Raw genomic sequence first — 17655 nt, forward strand, 5'->3', positions numbered from 1 at the left:
AATGTTGTCCTAAATGACTGATGATGATAAATATAATCCCATGTGTGTAATCAAGTCTCCGTATAAATGCACCTGCTCTGTGATAGTCTCAGTGTTCTGTGTAAAGCGCAGAGAGCATCATGAAGACCAAGGAACACAACAGGCAGGTCCATGATACTGTTGTGGAGACGTTTAAAGCCAGATTTGGTTACAAAAAGATTTCCAAAACTTTAAACATCCCAAGATGCACTGTGCAAGCGATCATATTGAAATGGAAAGATTATCATACCACTGCAAATCTACCAAGACCCGGCCGTCCATCCAAACTTTCATCTCAAACAAGGAGAAGACTGATCAGAGATGCAGCCAAGAGGCCCATGATCACTCTGGATGAACTGCAGAGATCTACAGCTGAGGTGGGAGAGTCTGTCCATAGGACAACAATCAGTCATACACTGCACAAATCTGGCCATTATGGAAGAGTGGCAAGGAGAAAGCCATTTCTCAAAGATATCCATAAAAGTGTTGTTTAACGTTTGCCACAAACCACCTGGGAGACACCAAACATGTGGAAGAAGGTGCTCTGGTCAGATGAAACCAAAATCAAACAATTTGAGCACAATGCCAAACGATATGTTTGGAGTAAAAGCAACACAGCTCATCACCCTAAACACACCATCCCCACCTGTCAAACATGGTGGTGACAGGATCATGGTTTGGGCCTGCTTTTCTTCAGCAGGGACAGGGAAGATGGTTAAAATTGATGGGAAGATGCATGGAGCCAAATACAGGGCCATTCTTGAAGAAAACCTGTTGGAGTCTGCAAAGGATATCTTTATGTTTGAAGCCTGAAATGTGCGAAAAGGTTGAAAAATTCAAGGGAGACGAATACTTTGGCAAGGCACTGTATATCATCAGATCCTCTTTAAGGACTGCATCTTGCATTCAATATAAGCTTCAATGTTGGATACAGACTATGGTCAAGAGTGTCCATTCTTAGAAGAAGAAAAAAAAAATTGGTATCGCCAGATGTGGTGAGTGTGTGTGTGTGTGTGTGTGTGTGTGTGCGTGTGTGATCTGATATGTGTCGGCCAGAAGAAGGGAGTATACCTGCTTGGGACCGCCCATCAAAAATTTCAGGGCCAGGGAGCCACGCAGACGTCCAAGGTCTAGTAAGTATGGTTCTCCTTGGAAGGGGGGGGGGATCTGCTTTTTGAGGGGGTAAATTTCCCCCAACCGTGTTTCCCCGAGAATAAGCCTTGGCGCACTTTGTTGGGACAAAGAAGAAAAGACAGTGTCTTATTTTCGGAGAAACACGGTAATATGCATCAATTTGCATCCAAAATCTTTTTTGAAATCCATCCCGCTACTCCTTATTACTGGCGCCTTTCATCCCTCGAAGCGATGAGCCTACGCTTTGGAGTGTAATCAAATTGCTATGTACAATATACAGCCAACCCCTCCTAATGCAATTGTTTGCAGATCCTCTTCAGGTAGCGGTAAATTAAGGGAAAAGATATCTATCCAATCTCATTGATGAATAGTTCAGCCTGATTGGAAGTTCATAAAGAAGGTAAGGAAAAAAAGAGAAGACGACGACGAAGACGACGAAGACATCCTGCAGTCATGGGGGAAAAAAAAAAAGCCAAAGTTCAATGAAACTTTAATGAGAATGGTTACAGCGGCGCTCATTTCTGTAATTGAACTTTTAAACAGACAGTTTATTTCTTTTTAATTTGAGGAGAATGTAGCGCCGGATCCCACGGGTCCAACTGGGATTGTAAAATAGCTGTAGCAGTTCGGTTTCCCGGTGTACCGCCTTCCATTCCTAATCTAATTGAAGTCATGCTCCGGAGCTTGAGTTCCCAACTTGCCCTCGGAGTAACACATTTGCACTTAATTCGCCTGAACGTTCAAGATTCCTCAATTGTAGCGCAAAAACTTTAGCAGGTGTTCATACAGATATTTGGTATCAATGCCGGTATGTCACTGGGAAACCAAAAAGGGGATTTCTCAGCCATGGATGATGTAGCTGGGATTAAGTTGAATCAGTCAGCAGGTTTTTGGCTACATCTGACGACATTTGCTACTTATTCTGATTACAGAGATGTGACACTTGCTCAGTAGCCTGCTATAATTTCAATAAAATAATTGTTTTATCAGTAGGAGATTATCACTCCTGGACTACATGTCGTGAGCCAGGTAGTCCAGCTAATCTGTGCAACACTGCTCCCACCACTGATTGGCAGGGGTGCTTATGAATAAAAGAGGCTAATATACACTAATCACAAAACGTTAGGGCTATATCACTTTCGGGTGAAATTTTAGAACGATCCTAAAATACCCTCTAACCCTCTCAAGTGACCTTAATGTGACCTTCTCTAATCTTTCCCATGCTCATGGCCAACTGGTCAATGTTTCTGTACTTTTTCACAACTTGCTGGGGTTTTTTTTGTTTTTTTTTTTAACAAGGAGACTAATGGCAAAATTTCCAACAGGTTTTTGATCCATGAATCGCCCACTAAATTTTGGGGTTCAATTAGAAATGGTACTTAAACCGTCCTCATCATCCTGCTGTTCACATTTTGACATCATGAGACCAAGATGACCCCTAACAATTGATTGGCAGCATGACCGAAGTGGCCACTGAGCTTAGAGTATCACAGAGTGTCACCAGCAGGTTGTACAGAAATACAGAGAGACTGGAAGAGTCTCAGAAAGGCAGAGAAGTGGACGTCCTTTGGCCACATCCCACACTGATGACTGCTTCATTGTTAAAAATGCTCTTTGGAACCGGATGATGAATGCTAATCAACCCAGCACATTTAAAAGGAAGAGAGAAGCATCAAGTGTAATATCAGACTATTCGAAACTGTTTACATCAGCGTGGTCTGCGTGCTAGACGACTTGCAAGGGTACCTGTCCACACCACCAGGCATAGACATCATTGTCTTGCTAGACAACCGACCAGTGGGCCTCAGTGTTGGTCCCTGATGAAAGTCTATTAACACTGAGCAGAAATTATGGCCACCAACGATGTTGGAGATGTCAAGGAGAGCGCTATGCATCATCCACTGTTGTCACCAGATGAGCCTTTGGTAGTGGTGGTGTTACAGTGAGGGTAGGTGTGAACGGCCCTACACTGTGTGAATGATACCCACTACTGGAATATCATCATTACCCCAGTCACTGTGCCTCTGCATGAACAACACAGGCCTAATGTCATCCTCATGAGAGACAATGCTCCAGCTCATCAAGGTCACATTATCAGGGATTGGCTTCTGGAGACTGAGGGACCTTAAATGGAGTGGCCTGCACTTTCTCCAGACCTTAATCCCATAGAAAACCTATGGGATCAGCAACGCCACAGCGTAGAGGCTGTAACTCTGTACCCCAGAACATCAGTGACCCGAAAGTGCCCATCTACCAGTGATTTATGTGAAAAACATTGTTTCTTTTAAAAATAAAATTGCCACTGGTGTTTTATTTCTGCAGCAGCCTGGGCACGCGACACCTACTACTAATATGTCAACCACCGGTTTTAAAAGTGACCTGTGACTGACTGCTGTGTAATAGACAAGCGATGTCAGAACTCGATTGGATAATACAATGATCGGCATTATATAGACATCAGAACTGATGCTTCTATGAATATCATCTAGACATGTGCACTGGAGGGTGAATATCTATATATTATGGGGTGTGTGTATATGCGTGGTAGGACTGGATGGTGTCAAGTGGATTGATGTGAAGGATGATAAGTAATATATGTGCAGAGCCTGTGTTTTCCATATGCAAGTGCAACATTCATCATTTTAATGCACTAAAACATATGCTAAAAATGACAAACACATATATATGATACATGTAATACAGTAAGGGCCATCCGTATAGAGGAAAAAACATTGATTGATACTGCATAATCTCGCATTTAGAAGGTCCTCTTGATGTTAGATCAAAGTATGAAATGGTTTGTCCCATGTTCTGTCTTCAGGAGCGCACTGCTCCCCCAGCCTCATGGCTTCCTGCCTGCCAGGGGGCAAGGTGCTCCTGATGAATCAGTTAGGAACCACAGCATGGTTGTGCCACTGGTCTGAGCTGTGCCTTGTCTGAAGCTGAAAGTAGAGGAACCTTTGTATCTCTAACATGGGAGGAGCGCAGTATTTGAGAGCAGCGCTTTCAAGCTCTAAAGCAAGCTTGTAAATGCTGTGCTCTTTCCATACCGGACCAACCATCTATGATTGACAACATTAGCGACTGGTGACCTTGTCATTGAGGAGTAAACAAAATTAAAAATTCTTCTCTTCATGAGAACAAAGAGAATTCTTAAAGCAAAGTACATTGCAAAGTTGCTCATTTTGAAAAGCACTTCACAGTTTAAAGGCAAAGTGTCATCAAATATTCCCAATATAAATTTAGACCACTTCCTTTTCAGCCTCTTTTACATATTGTCTAGTAACCTAGCCCCCAACCCCCTTTCCAAATAAGCAAACCTACCTTTTATGACCCCCTTTATATCGAGTGGCTCTGGTCCAATAGAGTCACTTTTCTTGATTGACGCCTTCTCTCTCCCCACAATTGCCGTCTTCCTGCTCTGCTTTATATGGATGACGCATCTAACATCATCTATACAGCAGTCTGTACAGGCGGACTGTGCTGTGCCACGCTGAGGGCAGAAAAAAGTCCTGTAATGCGCATGCGCCGGCTTTGCTTCATGGGTCATTGGGGCATCTTTCGTCCTCGCTCGGCACTTGCACATTGGAGGACTTTGCTCTGCCCTGAGGATAGCAGAGAGATGTACGCCTGCGCAGGAGCATCTTTAGTGCACTGTGTGGATAATGTAGGATACGACACCCAAACAAAGCAGGGGGGATGGGGATTACGGGGATAAAGGAAGAGCCAAGCAAGAACGGTGCCAGCTATCAAACAGGACCATGCGGTAAAAGTGGTTTCTATAAAGGTATTTTTGGGGATATTCAGAGGAGGTTGGGGGATTACATAAAGGTCACTAGACAACTGTAAAAGAGGAAATAAAGAGGTGGCCTTCGTTTATATTGGGAAAACCTGGTATTTAAAGGGGTTGTTCACTACTTAGTTTTCCAAGCCACATCGATATAACGTTGAAAAACAAGGCTTCTCTCAAATACTTTGTGTTGGCAATAGTGCTTGTGAGCGGCGCTATCGTGGACTGCTCATCCCCATCACGTGACCTCTGATGTCCGGTGAGGTCACGTCAACTTCCAGTTGACCCAACATCACCGAGGCTGGCTTTGATGTCTGGTGAGGTCACGTCAACTTCCAGTTGACACAACATCACCGAGGCCGGCCCCAGTGTTCCTGAGTGGCTGAGCTGTGGGCAGCGTTTCACCGCTCGTCACAGTCCAGCATCGCTCCTGCTCCAGCGTAGCATCGCTCCTCTGCAACGAAGGAGAGAGCAGGGAAATTTTAGGCCGTGCGAGGAGCGGTGAAACGCCTCTCACAGTCCAGGTCACTCATGGACACTGGAGCCGGCCTCGGTGATGTCAGGTCAACTGGAAGTTGATGTGACATCACCGGACATCAGAAGTCACGGAGCTCGGGGGTCACGAGATGGTGATGAGCGTTCCGCAACGGCGCTGCTCACAGACACTTACCAACACAAGGTATTTGAGAGAAGCCTTCTTTCTCAATGTCATATTGATGTGGCTAGTAAAACTAAGTAGTGAACCACCCCTTTAAGAATAGCTACCCCTTTAATAAATACCAATCAAAAGGAAGGAACTTGTGAAAAGGTTATTGCCATGACCTGTTCCCGACATCACTTGACTGAAGCCCCTGAAGACAGGTAATGAGCAAAACCATAGAAGGCGGGAGAGGACAGGGAATGAGCTAAACTATAGAGAGCGCAAGAGGACAGGGGATGGGTGAAACCATAGAGGGCGGGAGAGGACAGGGAATCGGCGAAACTATAGAGGGTGGGAGAGGACAGGGAATGAGTGAAACTATAGAGTGCGGGAGAGGACAGGGAATGAGAGAAACCATAGAGGGCGGCAGAGGACAGGAAATGCATGAAACCATAGAGGGCGGGAGAGGACATGAGGGAATGAGCGAAACCATAGAGGGGAGGAGAGGACAGGGAATGGGCGAAACCAGAGAGGGCGGGAGAGGACAGTAAATGAGCGAAACCAGAGAGGGCAGGAGAGGACAGGAAATGAGTGAAACTATAGAGAGCAGGACAGGACAGGGAATGAGCGAAACCATAGAGGGCGGGAGAGGACAGGGAATGAGTGAAACCATAGAGGGCGGGAGAGGACAGGAAATGGGCGAAACTATAGAGGGCGGGAAAAAGGGGGGGGGCAGCTTGGTTTGACTACGGGGACACTTATGAGATTTTGGAGAACATCTTCTAGGCCATATAGTTTCATGATCACTTTTTTTAGAAACATTAAAGAATGTTGCACTTTCTGAAGACTTCTGCGTTCCACGAAATCCGACTGTAATATTTACGAGTTTGTCACTTATCATCAAACCTGCAACTTCATAGACCTTGTTAATGTCTTTTTTTTCGGAGCACAATCCATTTCCCTCCTCCGAGTGACTTCATCTCGGGGTTCTATAAACAATCTGGGGCTCTGGAGGAATTCCTCCAGAAAGCGATCGTGTTAGAGAATGCTGGCTGTAATTCTCTGCAAATTGGAGATGAATGCGTCTTCGTCCCCTCGCTAAGTGAATCCTTGGGGGCGACTCTCCAACATTTAGTAACGCCACAGGCATATCAATTACACAACAAATGAATCAAAAACAAATAAGCAAAAGGTCACCTAGCAAAATAAAAACGTGGTAATTATAATTGCGGCGTAATTGCTGCTGTCATTTCACGGAGATCGGAAAATGGATCCTTTTTTTCCCCTTAATACCGCGGAGGATTCCAAACATTGGATGGTTTTGTGTAGCCGCTATCAGAAACTCATTTTTACAGCCACTCCTGGCCGTGTCTAATTAGGGTGAAGTATGTTAATGATGGAGCAGTGCGGTCTGCAGACGCGTACACTTGCCATATTAATTGTGTTTTGGGGAAAGAAGCATGAGTTGTGCTTATCCAAGGTAATTAGTGATGGATTTGTTAATTAATACCAGAAAGTCAAACTGCCTTTGTCTTGTCTGGTGTAATTAGCGAAAGAAGTTGAAAAAAAAATATTTTTTTTCCCCGATCTGACTAGATACTACACCAATAGCCGACATGTAAAAAGTGACACGACGCTCATTAATCTGGGACCCGTTACTTCATGCAGCCAATTAAGTCATGTCTCTATGGTCAAAGTGTTTGTTGCCTGCTTTCAGACAAATCCTTGAAAAGTCTTTTTTTGTATATAAAAAAAAAAAATTGAATTGCTGTCCCTTTAAGGGAATCTGACAGCAGGTTTTTGCTATGTAATCTGAGAGCAGCACAATGTAGGGGCTGAGACCTGGATTCCACTGATGTGTCACTTTCTGGTTTGCATGCGGTTATTTTTATATAATCACTGTTTTTTTTGTCAGTCGCAAATGTAGCAGTGCTCAGAGTGCTGAGCTGTGTATAACTCTGTCCATACCACTGATTGGCAGCTGTGTACACTGCACATTGACAGTTGCTAATCAGTGGTGGGGGCGGTGTCCAGGTTCGTGGTGCCAGGGCTCAAGTGGGGTTGTGACATTACACGAGCCCCGCATTCACTCAGAGCCAGATACTGTCTCCCCGCCTTCAGACCAAACAAGCAATCAACAGGAAGTGAGCAGAGCCGCAGTACTCACGTCCTGTTCATTAACACGTTTGTGTGTAACTCCATCCATACCACTGATTATTAGCTGTGTACACTGTACATTGACAGCTGCTAATCAGTGATGCAGCAGGGTTACAAAGAACAAGAGGACTTCATTGCAGGAGACATCTATTCCTGCAGTGATAACCTCCTGCTAATAAAACACTCAAAACCGGATTCTGTCTCACCGCCTTTGGACCAAATGGGCAATAAACAGGAAGTGAGCAGCACTCACTTCCTGCTGATTAACTCATTTGTGTCTAACGCCATCCATACCACTGGTTAGCAACTGTTTACACTGCACATGGACAGCTGCTAATCAGTGGTGGGGCAGTGTCTGGGCTTGTGGTGCCAGGGTTCAAGTGGGGTTGTGACATCACGCGAGCCCTGCCTCCAATTAGAGCCGGATTCTGTCTCCCCCAAGTTCGGACCAAACGATCAATCACCAGGAAATGAGCAGAGCCGCATCACTCACTTGATTAACTTGTTTGTGTAGAGCGTTCATACCACTAATTAGCAGCTGTGCACACTTCCCATTGACAGCTGCTAATCGGTGTGGGGGGGGGGGCAAGGTTACAAAGAGCAATAGGACGGCACTGCAGGAGACCTCTAGTCCTGCAGTGATAATCTATTGCTAATAAAACACTCAAAACCGGATTCTGTTTCACCACCTTCGGACCAAATGAGCAATGAACAGGAAGTGAGTGGAGCCACAGCACTCACTTCCTGCTGATTAACGCATTTGTGTCTAACGCCATCCATATGACTGATCAGCTGTATACACTGTACATGGACAGCTGCTAATCAGTGGTGGGACGGTGTCTGGGCTAGTGGTGCCAAGGCTCAAGTGGGGTTGTGACTTCATACGAGCCCCACATTCACTCAGAGCCAGATTATGTCTCCCCGCCTTTGGACCAAATGATCATCAACAGGAAGTGAGCAGAGCCACAGCACTCACTTCCTGTTCATTAACTCGTTTGTGTGTAACTCCATCCATACCACTGATTAGCAGCTGTGTATTGACAGCTGTATTGACAGCAGCTAGTCAGTAGTGGGGGCGGGGTTACACAGAGCAGGAAGACTGCATTGCAGGAGACAACAAGCCCTGTAGTGATAATCTCCTGCTGATAAAACACTGATTTATTGAAAACAGCAATACACCAACATTGTTGGTGCTCACATGGGGTTTTGAGATCATATGAGCCCTGCGTCCAATCAGCGCCGCCTTCTGTCTCCCCACCTTCGGACCAAAAGAGCAATCAACAGGAAGTGGGTACAGCCGCCGAGCTCACTTCCTGTTGATTAACTGGTTTGATCCGAAGGCGGGGAGACAGAAGCCGCCGCTGATTGGATATGGGGCTCATGTGACGTCACAATCCCACGTAAGCCCTGGAAGGGGCGCCGGTACGGCAGGTGAGTATAGGCTTCATTATTTTACCTGGAAAAACATGGGGAATCAGAAGGGGTTGTCCTAGTAGTGGTGGACAACCCCTTTAATAAATCATTCCCAATGTCTTGGTCATATTATAAAGACACTATGCAGATCCGATTCTAGGTATTGTAGCCTAATTTTTCCAACATCTTCTCCTCTATGGATCACCCACCCCCTCAACCCCTGTTGCCTCATTCTCTACTTTTATTATTGCTAAAGAGAATATCCCCTTGTATGAAAGCAACAAAAAAAAAAAAAAAAAAAAAAACATTCTTTCAGCCTCGGCTGCAATTTCTCACATAAAAAAAACATTAAGTTGAATTCTGTGACACATATTTTCCGACAAACTTCGTGAAATTACAGAAAAACATTGCGAAAAAGTACAGATGTCTGCGTGATACCCGAGGAGGTGAGAGAATAGAGATTGGAAGCGGGTCTAAATTAGACATTTTCAGCCAATTTAGCCGGTGAGAGCACTTCATTTGTGTGACGGCTGTGTGTGTATGAAGTGCAAGCCTGAATATTCAGCTAACAGTGTGGGCACATTGTGAATATGATATAAGCGCGGACCATTTGTTTCCATCACTTTGTAAATAGCACCACTTGATGGCACTTACGGCGAACAAAAATAGAGAATATTTAAGTAACACCCGTATTGCACCTTATTCAATTCCCACTATTTTTTTCCTATTTTGCAGGAATGTTGATGAAACGTTGTGATGGATTTTCCTCCACATGTCTGTAATATAATAATTTGTATACTCGGGTAATGATATAAGAAAAACAGCACTCGCTAACGTAATTGCTCAAGGGAGCCAAAACTGTACACAGACAAAAAGTATAGGCACTGAAATATTTCTACAAATGCTAGGGGAAAGGAAAAGAGTGGGAAGGAGGAATGAAAGCGGGTGTGAAGAGGGACGAGAGCGGGGGTAAGATTGGGAGGGACAAGAGCGGGTGTGAGGAGGGAGGATTGGGAGGGACAAGAGCGGGTGTGAGGAGTGAGGATTGGGAGGGACGAGAGCAGGCGCAAGGTTGAGAGGGACGAGAGCAAGCGTGAGGTTGGGACGGACAAGAGCATGTGCAAGGTTGGGAGTGGGATAAGCGAGGGAGAGGAGGGAGGGATGAGTGAGGGAAAGGGAGAGGAGGGGGTCACGGGTGAGGGAGAGGAAGGTGGCACGGGTGAGGGAGAGGAAGGAGGCACAGGCGATGAGGGAGGGATGGGTGTGGGGGAGATAGAGGAGGGAGGCACGGGCGAGTGTGTGGAGGGAGGCATGGGCGAGGGAGAGGAGGGAGGGATGGGTGAGAGAGGGAGAGGAGGGAGGCACAGGAGAGGGTGAGAAGGGAGGGCTGGGTGACGGAGAGGAGGGAGGCACGGGCGAGGGAGAGGAGGGATGGATGGGTGAGGGAGAGGGTGAGGAGGGAGGGGTGGGTGAGGGAGAGGGTGAGGAGGGAGGTATGGGCGATGGTGAGGATGGAAACACGGGCGAGGGTGAGGAGGGAGGGATGGGTGAGATGGGGAGAGGAGGGAGGCACAGGCGAGGGTGAGAAGGGAGGGCTGGGTGACAGAGGAGGGAGGCACGGGCGAGGGAGAGGAGGGATGGATGGGTGAGGGAGAGGGTGAGGAGGGAGGGGTGGGTGAGGGAGAGGGTGAGGAGGGAGGCATGGGCGAGGGTGAGGAGGGAGGCATGGGTGAGGGTGAGGATGGAAACATGGGCGAGGGTGAGGAGGGAGGGATGGGTGAGAGGGGGAGAGGAGGGAGGCACAGGCGAGGGTGAGAAGGGAGGGCTGGGTGACGGAGAGGAGGGAGGCACGGGCGAGGGAGAGGGTGAGGAGGGAAGGGTGGGTGAGGGAGAGGGTGAGGAGGGAGGCATGGGCGAGGGTGAGGATGGAAACACTGGCGAGGGAGAGGAAGGAGACACGGGCGAGGGAGAGGAAGGAGACACGGGCGAGGGAGAGGAAGGAGACACGGGCGAGGGAGAGGAAGGAGACACGGGCGAGGGTGAGGGAGGGAGGCACGGGCGAGGGTGAGGGAGGGAGGCACGGGCGAGGGTGAGGGAGGGAGGCACGGGCGAGGGTGAGGGAGGGAGGCACGGGCGAGGAGGGAGGGAGGCACGGGCGAGGAGTGAGGGAGGCACGGGCGAGGAGGGAGGGAGGCACGGGCGAGGAGTGAGGGAGGCACGGGCGAGGAGGGAGGGAGGCACGGGCGAGGAGGGAGGGAGGCACGGGCGAGGAGGGAGGGAGGCACGGGCGAGGAGGGAGGGAGGCACGGGCGAGGAGGGAGGGAGGCACGGGCGAGGAGGGAGGGAGGCACGGGCGAGGAGGGAGGGAGGCACGGGCGAGGAGGGAGGGAGGCACGGGCGAGGAGGGAGGGAGGCACGGGCGAGGAGGGAGGGAGGCACGGGCGAGGAGGGAGGGAGGCACGGGCGAGGAGGGAGGGAGGCACGGGCGAGGAGGGAGGGAGGCACGGGCGAGGAGGGAGGGAGGCACGGGCGAGGAGGGAGGCACGGGCGAGGAGGGAGGGAGGCACGGGCGAGGGTGAGGAGGGAGGGAGGCACGGGCGAGGGTGAGGACGGAGGCACGGGCGAGGGTGAGGGAGGGAGGCACGGGCGAGGGTGAGGGAGGGAGGCACGGGCGAGGGTGAGGGAGGGAGGCACAGGCGAGGGTGAGGGAGGGAGGCACGGGCGAGGAGGGAGGGAGGCACGGGCGAGGAGGGAGGGAGGCACGGGCGAGGAGGGAGGGAGGCACGGGCGAGGAGGACGGAGGCACGGGCGAGGGTGAGGGAGGGAGACACGGGCGAGGGTGAGGACGGAGGCACGGGCGAGGGTGAGGGAGGGAGGCACGGGCGAGGGTGAGGGAGGGAGGCACGGGCGAGGAGGGAGGGAGGCACGGGCGAGGAGGGAGGGAGGCACGGGCGAGGAGTGAGGGAGGCACGGGCGAGGAGTGAGGGAGGCACGGGCGAGGAGGGAGGGAGGCACGGGCGAGGAGGGAGGGAGGCACGGGCGAGGAGGGAGGGAGGCACGGGCGAGGAGGGAGGGAGGCACGGGCGAGGAGGGAGGGAGGCACGGGCGAGGAGGGAGGGAGGCACGGGCGAGGAGGGAGGGAGGCACGGGCGAGGGTGAGGAGGGAGGGAGGCACGGGCGAGGGTGAGGAGGGAGGGAGGCACGGGCGAGGGTGAGGAGGGAGGGAGGCACGGGCGAGGGTGAGGAGGGAGGGTGGCACGGGCGAGGGTGAGGAGGGAGGGACGGCGAGGGTGAGGAGGGAGGGAGGGACGGCGAGGGTGAGGAGGGAGAGACGGGCGAGGGTGAGGAGGGACGGGCGAGGGTAAGGAGTGAGGGAGGGAGGGATGGGCAAGGGAGCGGGAGGGAGGGGGGACGGGCGAGGGAGTGGGAGGGGGGACGGGCGAGGGAGCGGGAGGGGAGGGGGGACGGGCGAGGGAGCGGGAGGGAGGGGGGACGGGCGAGGGAGCGGGAGGGAGGGGGGGGGACGGGCGAGGGAGCGGGAGGGAGGGGGGGGACGGGCAAGGGAGCGGGAGGGAGGGGGGGTGACGGGCGAGGGAGCGGGAGGGAGGGGGGGGGACGGGCGAGGGAGCGGGAGGGGGGACGGGCGAGGAAGCGGGAGGGGAGGGAGGGGGGGACGGGCGAGGGAGCGGGAGGGAGGGGGGGGACGGGCGAGGGAGCGGGAGGGAGGGGGGGGGACGGGCGAGGGAGCGGGAGGGAGGGGGGGACGGGCGAGGGAGCGGGAGGGAGGGGGGGGGTCGGGCGAGGGAGCGGGAGGGAGGGGGGGGGACGGGCGAGGGAGCGGGAGGGAGGGGGGGACGGGCGAAAGAGTGGGAGGGAGGGACGGGCGAAAGAGCGGGAGGGAGGGACGGGAGAAAGAGCGGGAGGGAGGGACGGGCGAAAGAGCGGGAGGGAGGGACGGGCGAAAGAGCGGGAGGGAGGGACGGGCGAAAGAGCGGGAGGGAGGGACGGGCGAAAGAGCGGGAGGGAGGGACGGGCGAAAGAGCGGGAGGGAGGGGCGAGAGACGGAAAAAAGAATAAGCAGGAGCAATGGACGAGACTGAAAAGAGGGGGCAAAAGTGAGACAAGGAGAGATTAAGAGGCAGGAAGGTAACAGACGTATGGGCAGCCAAGGTACATTGAGTCAGAGCAATATACAGGTGTAAAATCCTATGTATTCAGTTAATTTACATTTGATTCCCAAAATCGATACACAAGACACCACATGGGCCCAGATGAAATAAGAAGCGTGGCACTAGTCATTATGATGACACTGACAAAGCATGGGCCACTTCTGCATCTGAAAGGCTAATTGAATAACTCGATTTGTTTGCCATCTACATTAGGTTATAAGGAAGATTTATTTTTTTCCTTAACAAATTAAAGTTATATTTCAGGAAAATGAATCTTTGCTTCTTCCCCTCGGGGCACATGGGGCCATTAGCAAAGACGCGGATCCCGGAGGATCCCCACAAACCTTAAGCTAAATGAGAGACAATGAAAACATGACAGACTGTACAGTTTATACGGTTCTGCATCTCAATCTCTGCCCCCGCACGGATAAGAAGCCCTTGGGGCAACCCTTGATCAAACCTCGGTGAATTACACTAAACTAACAGGGTTCGTTCCTTCACAGAAAATATGAGATAGATTGGATAGGTTATATTGGGAACGGTGGGATTGTACATGTCGGTAATTTATCCTTGTTACAAATACTGGGAACTAAATGGCAGCGCACGGAGGTAGAGGAAAATCTCATTAATGTTCCCAACTTCGGGGAAAGACATTAAATCTCACGATGGAATTCTGTGGAGTAAAATTAACATCATTTTTGATACTTTGCGAGGATAAAAATAAAAAAAAAAAGCAATTACACTGAAAATTTGTAAAAAAAAAAAAAAAAAAAAAAAGGATAAAATAATTTTTGTAAACATGAAGCTCCATTCATAGGGGTTATCCTAATGATTCACTCATCTCCGACAATCCTAATACTTCACCGGTGTGGAGACCATGGTATGTGGCCGATCTGCACGGCCACTTATCAGCAACGCTATGCTACCTGAGAGCAGCATGATTGAGAGGCAGAGATGCGGATTCCAGTGATGTGGCACTTAATGGACTTCTCACTGTTTTGTCTGTTGCAGATCTAGCAGTGCTCTTAATGCTGAGCCCTGTCTAACCCCACGACTGATTGGCAGCTCCAAATCAGTGGTGGGGGCGGGGTTATACAGAGCAGCTGGACTGCATTGCAAGAGACGAGTCCTATAGTGATATCCTGCTGATAGGAGACAACCAGGAGCAAACACGGTTCCTCTGCGCTGCCTCAATGGATGAAAAGGACTCCAAATGGATTCAGTTGAAAATGGTTTATTAGTCTACACGTTTCAAGGCAATCTAGCCTACACACTATGGTTTGGTCCTGAAGAAGGCACATGAAACGCGTAGACTAATAAACCTTTTCTTCCATTGAGGCAGCGTGTATTTTTCCCTGACTGTCTCCTATCTCGATGTGCATCACCCGCGGATCTGCATTACATACGCATCAGTAATTGTGTCACACACAACTTTCCCAGGTGAGGAGATCCTAATATCATCTCTACCTCTATTGTAAACAGTTAAGACCCTTTTGTGCTTATTTTCTGCCTTAGTAGTATCTTCTAATCTCCCGGTAATAAAACACTGATTTTATTGAAACCGCAATACACAGCTGCCAATCAGTGTTGGGGGAGGGGTTATGGAAAGCAGGAGGACTACAAGGTATGAGACGTAGTTCTCTCGTGATTATCCTTTGCTGATAAAACTGTGATATTATGGAAACTGCAACACAGTCCACTTTTACACTGCATTCCTCTCTCCGTTCCACCAGATCTCATCGCTTCCCACCCCACCACATCCCTCCCCTCCCCACCCAATCCTCCCCATTCCATCTGATCCAACCCCACTCAATCCCTCCCGTCCCATCAGATCCCTCCCCCATCACACCCTACCATACCCCATCTCAATCCCTCCCCACCCCACCCCATCAGATACCTCCCCATCCCTCTCCAACCTACCCAATCCCTCCCCACCCACCCTATCCCGTCCCTCCCCACAAAACTGGATTCGGACGTATGCGCCAACGAGGCCATTGACTTTAATGGTGCTGACGAAGTCACCGCATGCTCTGTCGTGCACCATTTTCGGGAGTATACGCTTTCTGGAGACGGACACCTGGACGCAAGACACAGTCTACTATGTCTGGGTGTCCGCCTCCAATAGGCGTATACTTTTGATAACGGTGCACGACATGGCACACAGTGACTCCATCTGCTACGTTAATGGCTCCGGTTTGCGGGGGATTCGGATAAATGCCCGAGGGGACCACTGAATGGGGAGAGGAACACAGTGTGAAAGTGGCCATAGTGATAAATTACTTTAATCAGGGTCTCTGCCCCTACATCATGCTACTCTCAGATTAAAAAGCTAAAACTTTCTGACAGATTCCCTGTAAGCAACAGATCCTTGAGTTTCGGATGCAAAAAATAATTCCTATCGATTTATTACCTGTTGTTATAAATTCCTCTGTTCCCCTGAATCCGGTGATATTTTTCTGTTAATCCTGCCACCTTCCATTCCGGAGATATGGCCCCCTCTCGCCTGTGTACAAATCTAATATTATTAGCCAAGTGGGAGTGGTTATCAACACCTCTGAGGACATTTTCTTGATGACCACTCCCAGTTGGCTAAAAATAGATTTACTGTATATACAGAGAAGACTATATATAAATTTACATTGGGAACGGAGGAGGTGCAGGAACAAGAAACAAATGATGCCGGATTTAGGAGAAAAGTGGCCTTTGCACAAGGTAAAACAAATGACATTTGTCAAGTGACTGATTCTTTAATGAAGAGTGATCCCATCTGATGGCGCTGCCATACAAAACAGTGGGAATGAATGGGACGAAAGTAACAATAGTGCTAAATGCGAATTGAGAAAGATTAAAAGGGAAAATTTGGTAACAACCCTCTGCTTGGAAAGTCGCCACTGACAGGATAAAAAATAGCAAAATATAGATAACACTTACCAGTTCTGCTCTTTGCTTTTGCAAACCAGTTTCTTCCAGAGCCTGAGAAAGCTGAACCTAGAACATTTATAGAAAAAAATATATAAGAAGGTCATCAAGATACAAGAGGATGGGGTGGGGAGAGATGGGGAGGGATGGGGAAGGATGGGGAGGGATGGGGAGGGATGGGGCGGGATGAGGAGAGATGGGGCGGGATGAGGAGAGATGGGGCGGGATGAGGAGAGATGGGGCGGGATGAGGAGAGATGGGGCGGGATGAGGAGAGATGGGGCGGGATGAGGAGAGATGGGGCGGGATGAGGAGAGATGGGGCGGGATGAGGAGAGATGGGGCGGGATGAGGAGAGATGGGGCGGGATGGGGAGGGATGGGGCGGGATGAGGAGAGATGGGGCGGGATGAGGAGAGATGGGGCGGGATGAGGAGAGATGGGGCGGGATGAGGAGAGATGGGGCGGGATGAGGAGAGATGGGGCGGGATGAGGAGAGATGGGGCGGGATGGGGAGAGATGGGGCGGGATGGGGAGGGATGGGGAAGGATGGGGAGGGATGGGGAGGGATGGGGAGGGATGGGGAGGGATGGGGAGAGATGGGGAGAGATGGGGTGGGATGGGGAGGGATGGGGAGGGATGGGGTGGGGAGAGATGGGGAGGGATGGGGTGAAATGGGGAGAGATGGGGTGGGATGGGGAGGGATGGGGTGGGATGGGGAGGGATGGGGTGGGGAGGGATGGGGTAGGATGAGATGGGGTAGGATGAGATGGGGTGGGATGAGATGGGGTGGGATGAGATGGGGTGGGATGAGATGGGGTGGGATGAGATGGGGTGGGATGAGATGGGGTGGGATGAGATGGGGTGGGATGAGATGGGGTGGGATGAGATGGGGTGGGATGAGATGGGGTGGGATGAGATGGGGTGGGATGAGATGGGGTGGGATGAGATGGGGTGGGATGAGATGGGGTGGGATGAGATGGGGTGGGATGAGATGGGGTGGGATGAGATGGGGTGGGATGAGATGGGGTGGGATGAGATGGGGTGGGATGAGATGGGGTGGGATGAGATGGGGTGGGATCAGATGGGGTGGGATCAGATGGGGTGGGATCAGATGGGGTGGGATCAGATGGGGTGGGATCAGATGGGGTGGGATCAGATGGGGTGGGATGAGATGGGGTGGGATGAGATGGGGTGGGATGAGATGGGGTGGGATGAGATGGGGTGGGATGAGATGGGGTGGGATGAGATGGGGTGGGATGAGATGGGGTGGGATGAGATGGGGTGGGATCAGATGGGGTGGGATCAGATGGGGTGGGATGAGATGGGGTGGGATCAGATGGGGTGGGATCAGATGGGGTGGGATCAGATGGGGTGGGATCAGATGGGGTGGGATCAGATGGGGTGGGATCAGATGG

General features: G+C 50.9%; 1 protein-coding gene across 1 annotated transcript in view; it reads right to left on the reverse strand.

Moving 5' to 3' along the window:
• The window catches only part of MAD1L1 (mitotic arrest deficient 1 like 1), a 922608-nt gene that overhangs the window by 531175 nt on the left and 373778 nt on the right, over positions 1–17655 (reverse strand). Inside the window, exon 16 of the mRNA XM_075318107.1 lies at positions 16253–16309. Within this exon, the coding sequence (XP_075174222.1) occupies positions 16253–16309 (57 nt within the window). The remainder of the gene's footprint in view (positions 1–16252; positions 16310–17655) is intronic.

Source organism: Anomaloglossus baeobatrachus, chromosome 7 (assembly GCF_048569485.1).
Source record: "Anomaloglossus baeobatrachus isolate aAnoBae1 chromosome 7, aAnoBae1.hap1, whole genome shotgun sequence".
NCBI lineage: Eukaryota > Metazoa > Chordata > Amphibia > Anura > Aromobatidae > Anomaloglossus > Anomaloglossus baeobatrachus.